The sequence below is a fragment of the Amphibalanus amphitrite genome, unplaced genomic scaffold (assembly GCF_019059575.1).
Source record: "Amphibalanus amphitrite isolate SeventyFive unplaced genomic scaffold, NRLGWU_Aamphi_draft 002088F_arrow, whole genome shotgun sequence".
In the NCBI taxonomy this organism is placed as follows: Eukaryota; Metazoa; Arthropoda; class Thecostraca; order Balanomorpha; family Balanidae; genus Amphibalanus; species Amphibalanus amphitrite.
This window is the reverse complement of record NW_024883581.1, coordinates 54,860-60,859: the sequence shown is the minus strand read 5'-3', so window position 1 is coordinate 60,859 and position 6,000 is coordinate 54,860. Positions and strand designations below refer to the sequence as shown.

Here is a 6,000-nt window from a genome sequence, read left to right as displayed (position 1 = left end):
GTCAACTAAGGACGAATGGTGAGTGAGATGTCCCGTTGGGAGTTGGTCGGGTATGTCACGGTCAATCCAAGCCTCTCCTTCGGTTTTCGCGCCCTCTCGATGGCCTGTTCGCAGCCCGTTGTGGAGCTACCTGGGTATACTACGTAGCTTTGTAGATAGACTGTCTTACCCTGTTTACATGAGTCATTCAGCCTAAACGGAAATATCCGATTAGCCAGGGAACGGAAAAATGCGATTCGGTGTCCCCGTATACATGAACAGCGCGGCGGCCTTATCGGAAAAATCCGTTCAGGAATGGATAATTACCTTCAGGCGCGCACACAGGATTTTTGAATGGGGGGGGGGGCACGACCTTCGAACTGGGCCCCCCATGCCGAAGGGCCCCCCCCAAAAAAAAAATACGGCCCACGGGGCTATATTTCGGTTGGTTTGAAGCTTGAGCAATTGGTTTGTCAATGCATGGTAAAACAATTATTTCGGTACCAGCTTAGTTTTCAAAACATATATATTTTTACGCTAGGCTGTTTTTTTTTTCTCAAATGCGACTCAGAGCCGGTACATATACCTAATCATCTAATTTATTACGTAAAACATTTCATTAATAAACATTTTTGCAGGTCCCTCAGAAATCAGCCCCGGGCAGCGACTGACTGCCGGCCGGCCGACCGGCCCCGGGTGGCTAGAAGCAGGGGCCGGTCACTGTTTGGCCCAGATGTGTAGGAGCGGGAGCAGCACTCCTTTTTCACGTATATTCGCATATTTTTTTAGGCACATGGACATGAAATGTCATTATATCTGATACGATGCGGGATCACAGACTAGAGATCCAGCTTATAACTTATATTTAATGCTTAACCAATGAATCAAATCAACAGGACTATGTACGATGCATGTCGGACACGTACCCAGAATTTCGCCCAAGAGCGGGTCACCTGCTGGTCACCTGACCCCGGGCCCGCGAGTCACCCGGGCGCCCGGGGTCAGCTCAGGCAAGGATGTACCCAGGACCTTTCGATGGGAGGAGGGAGGCACGGTGGGTCCAGTCTCACTGGCAGACGGGTCTCTTTAAAACGGTCTCTGCATGAGAAAATGTGGAAAATTGGCAAGCAAAAGTATCATTTATGCCCGAGGAGTGTCAAGTGTGCCTAATGTACACTAATGCCTAATTTACATGGTATTTTACGAGCGAGCGAACCCTCTGCTACCAACTGGCGCCGCAGGGCCCCTCGGTTTCGAAGGAACCCTAAACCCGAGAACGGGCACGTACCCCCTCGCCCCCTTGCTATGTCACTGAATCCAAGTGATGGGACCCTTTAGGTAATCAGGGGCGTTTCAGATGACCAGGGGTTTTCAATTGATCAGGGGCCCACCAGGTGACCATGGGCCCCTCTGGTAACCAGGCGCCCCTTAAGTAACCAGGGACCCCATCAATAACCAGGGCCCCTCAGTAAACGGGGGCCACTCAGGTAAGTGTAGGAGTCCCGCAGATAACCAGGGCCGGCAAGGTTTCTCAGGTCCGTTTTTTGACAAGGCTCTTATTGACTCAGGTGCGAGCCTTTGGCCATCAGCAGAGGGCCCTTTCAAGCCTTTTGAGGGCCGTTTAACGTCTCTTGAGTTCCCATTGAGGCCTTCTAAGGGCCCTTTGAGCAGTCGAGGGGCCTTTGAGGCTGTCACGGGTTTTCTATGTATTTTTACCAATACTCGGCAATTATCAAGCACCTAACACTGTTCTTCCAAAAACTCCCCCAAGCCAACATCCCTCTCCTTCCCGATTTTCTCTGGTCTAAATCTCTCGCGACACAGTTATACATCACGTGACATGCCGCTTGAGATCTTTCACCAATATAGGTTACACAGAGCGTGACATCACTCCCCCTTTCCAGAAAAAACTTGTTTTTTTATACCCATCATCACCAATCTTTGTCGACATGCTCATAACCACCACCGCCATGACCCGTAACGCGGAGATAAGACGGTGCGTTCTTCATTTCTTCATCTACCCGACTCGACCATGCTTCAGACGGCGCGACTCATGTAGTCGGCCTCCACGTTGTCCGCTCCCTTGATGGCCATGATATGCATGCGGTAGCTCTCCAGGAACAGGGCCCACCGCATAATCCGATCGTTCAGCAGTTTTGCCTTGTTGAGGAAGACCAACGGCTGGTGATCAGTCTGTAAGACAAATGGCCTCCCGTACAAATATAACTGGAACTTCCTCACGCCCCAGACCACCGCCAAACACTCTCGCTCCATCGTAGAGTACTTCCTCTCACGTTCTGATAACTTCTTACTTGCGTAAGACACCGGGAAGAGATCACCGTCATGACTCTGTAGCAGAACGGCGCCGATGCCCTTATCAGAGGCGTCCGTCCGTAAGACGAACTGCTTGTCCATTTCTGGCAGTCTTAGGATCGGCCTCGATGCTAGCAGTCCCTTTAGACCATCGAAGGCCTTGTCCTGAGCCGCTCCCCACTGCAGCACCCTTGGTGACCCCTTCCGCGTCAGGTCTGTTAATGGCACCGCCACTGCAGCGAAGTCGGGGATGTAGTTGCGGTAGAAGTTGGCCAGCCCGAGGAAAGACCTCAGCTCAGTCTTAGTCCTCGGCTTCGGCGCTTCCAGGATCCTGGAGACGTTGTCTTCAATGGCAGTGACGACCCCCCGCCCGATACGATGTCCGACGAACTCCACGCACGCCATTCCTATGACACACTTTGACGGTCTCGCCGTCAGTTCTGCTTCTTGCATGCGGTGAAGTAGGACATTCAGAGTGGACACGTGTTCCTCCCAGGTCTTGGTATGCACCAGTATGTCATCGATGTACGCAGTTATGTTGGGTAGACCTTCCAACAGCTTCCTGACCCCCCTGACTAGTGTTGCTCCCGAGTTGACCATTCCAAATGGCATGCGGAGAAACTCATATTCTCCATCAGGTGTGACGAATCCTATCTTCTGCACGTCTTCTTCCCTGACAGGGAACTGCCAGTACCCCCGGCTGAGATCGATCTTGCTGAAGTATCGATCTTTGCCTAGGTCCTGGAACACGTCTTCGATCTTGATCATCGGCTCAGGGTCTACTATCGTTACTTGATTTAGCTTACGATAGTCGACACACACGCGGTTGCTGCCATCCTTTTTCCTCACCAGTACCACGGGGGCCGCGTAAGGTGACCGAGACTGGCGTATCACTCCCATATCGAGCATGTTCCTGATGTCCTCGCGGAGGGACTCCCTCATGCTATATGGCAAGGGGTAGGGCTTGCATCGGATCGGCTGTGGGGACGTCACCTCGATCCTGTGCTCAATGAGTTTGGTGCGTCCGGGTTTGTCTGAGAACACTGCATGGTAGGTTTTGATCACCTCTTGCGCTTGCAGTCGCTCCTTCCTTGACAATCCCTCCCCGATTTGTACGTCTGCCAAAGATTCGTTGCCTCCTGGAACCACAAATTCCAGTAGGTCGTCATCCTCGATGGCTTCTTCTGGGGCTGCCTCGCTTCTCTCGATCACAGCCACTGCCACCACTTCCATGAGTGCCCCGCTGACACTGGCACTGACGTCTGACCTGTTCTCCTGAACGGTGCGGTCCATGTAGCGTTTCAACATGTTGATGTGGTAGGTTTTCACCTTTCCATTGACAATGATTCGGTAGTCACACTCATTTGTTTTTTCCTGCACGCTGTACGGACCTTGCCATTGCATGAGAAGCTTGTTGCTGGTTGATGGGAGAAGAATTAGGACTTTATCACCGGCTTCCAGCTTTCTGTTCCTCGCTTTGCGATCGTAGTTGTACTTGTATCGTGACTGGGCCTTCCCCAACTCCTTTTGCGCCAGTGCCATCGTATCCTCTAGCCGCTCACGGAGCTCAAATACATACTGGTAGCTCGTCTTCACCTCAGCCGTCTCGCTTTCGCTGGTCCAGAGCTCTCGTAATATCCTCATCGGTCCGCGCACCGTTCTGCCGTACAACAGCTCGAAAGGCGAGAACCCAGTGGATTCTTGTGGGACCTCCCTGTACGCGAACAGCAGTGCATTGATGTAGCGGTGCCACAGTCTTGGCTGCTCGCTACTGAGACGTTTCAGCATCATCTGTAGCGTGCCGTTGAACTTTTCCACTAAGCCATTACACATGGGGTGGTATGGTGTGGTTGTTAAATGGCGTATATTGAGTAGCTCAGAGACCTCTTCCATGCAGTTGGATACGAACTGTCGTCCCAGATCGGTGAGCATTTCATCGGGAACACCGAGCCTGCTATACAAGTCGATCAGAGCTTCAGCTACAGCTTCGGCAGTGCAGGTCTTCAGAGGGACTGCTTCGGGATACCGAGTTGCGTAGTCAACGAGGGTCAGGATGTACCGATGTCCCTCTTCGCTGGGCGGGTGAATCGGTCCGTTCAGGTCCAGGGCCACTCTCTGAAACGGGCGGTCGATCAGCGGCATCTTACCCAACGGCGCCTTACCAACTGATCCCTTTGGTACAGTCCGCTGGCACACATCGCACGAATGGCAGAATCGGCGCACGTCTGCTCCAAGACCTGGCCAGTAGAAGCTGGATAGAATTCTCTCAGCCGTCTTCTTAGCGCCGACGTGGCCGGCTAGCAGTGATTCATGGGCGACTTTCATGACGTGCTCGCGTAGCCCTGTTGGTAAAACTACCTGTCGGGTACTTTTCTTGGCGCTGCACCCCGAATCATCGAAGACACGGTAGAGAATGCCCCGACTTTTTTCGTACCTCACCATCTTTCCCTCTCTTTTCCTTGCCTCCCACCCATCAGTGAGTTTCTTCAGAGTTTCGTCCTCTTGTTGGAGTTTAATGAGCTCGTCTCGGGTCACAGTGGTACCGCCGATGAGGTCACTTTGTCTGAGCACCCCGCGTCCCTTTTGTGACTGAGCCCGGGTGATCGCGGCGCCTCCCGTCTGGCTTGCCGGCTCTGTCGCGCGCCACTCGGGATCCGGGTCGTTCGGAGCGCGAGCTCCAGGAACTTGGCCGATGATGAGGTCGTATACGGCGTCGGGCAAGCACAGAGCCTTGACTTTTCCTATCAGGAATGGCGTGTTTACGCATATCATGGCCACTGGTACGCGGCGCACGGTGTTGTCAATCAGGAGCATAAGCGATGTTTCTCCCGTCAGCTCCTCGTCCTTGACGAACTCCCGTTTCACCACTACGGTACTGCACCCGGTGTCTCGCAGGGTGTTCACCATGACGTCGCCAACCTGACCCTTCACAACGGGCATATTGGTACGTGCGTCCGTTCGACGACTCAAACTTGCGCCATTCACGATGGGAATCTACCTTCCATTGGCTAATTTGAGCTCATTATCGCTCAAACACTCAAGTATGTCTTCTTCTGTCGCCTTATTTCCACGGGCAATGACCGGCGTGGGTGACCGTGGGGATGATGTTAAGGCGGCGGCCGCCTCGTGCGGACCACCTTCGAGCGCCCCGTCGCCCCGATTGCCTTCATTGTCCTCTGTTTCTGACGGCAGAGCTTCAGCTGCAGCTCCCCTTGGCACCCAGCCCCTGCGATCGGAATCTGTGTTGCCCGGTCCATTGGTACCTCTCGGGACGGTCCCATTATTGTACCGCTGAGCCATTTGAGAATCACGCTGGCGGCACTCTACAGCGCGGTGCCCCAGCCGGTTGCAGTTGTAACATCGTATACGGCTCTGGTCCCGCCGATTATACACGGTACCGTATGGTCCGCCGCTACGCCCTGCACTTCCTGCTTGAGTGGTAGACTCGTCCCCCCTTGGCTGCGAAGATGCGAGTGACCGGTCGTGAGCAGCGAGATATTTGTCCGATATTTCTACCACTTGGGGAAGATCCGTCGGCGTTCGCTCTCGGAGATGCACGGCAAGGTCACGGGGACAGCTGTTCAAGTACTGTTCTCTTATCATCAAGTCTCGAATGCCAGCAAAAGTCTTTGCTGTGTCTGACAGTTCTATCCATCTGTTAAGGTATCCAGTCAGTCTCGAGATGAACTGTTTTGGGCATTCGCCCGT

At 53.4% G+C, this 6,000-nt stretch overlaps 1 protein-coding gene across 1 annotated transcript; it reads right to left on the bottom strand.

The window, feature by feature from the left end:
* Positions 1-2,016: 2,016 nt before the first annotated feature.
* LOC122376290 lies at positions 2,017-5,232 on the bottom strand. The gene is made up of 2 exons (XM_043356087.1): positions 4,732-5,232; positions 2,017-4,407 (listed from the first exon to the last, which is right to left on the bottom strand). The coding sequence occupies exons 1-2, from the start codon at positions 5,230-5,232 to the stop codon at positions 2,017-2,019; spliced, it is 2,892 nt and encodes a 963-aa protein (XP_043212022.1).
* Between the last annotated feature and the right edge of the window lie 768 nt (positions 5,233-6,000).

Bases quoted from the DNA above. Each gene is read 5' to 3' on its own strand.
- LOC122376290 (XM_043356087.1), bottom strand. From the start codon at position 5,232: ATGCCCGTTGTGAAGGGTCAGGTTGGCGACGTCATGGTGAACACCCTG. The intron at 4,408-4,731 runs GTGAGGTACGAA...CGCCCGTTTCAG, and splicing joins GGAAAAGAGAGGGAAAGATG to AGAGTGGCCCTGGACCTGAA.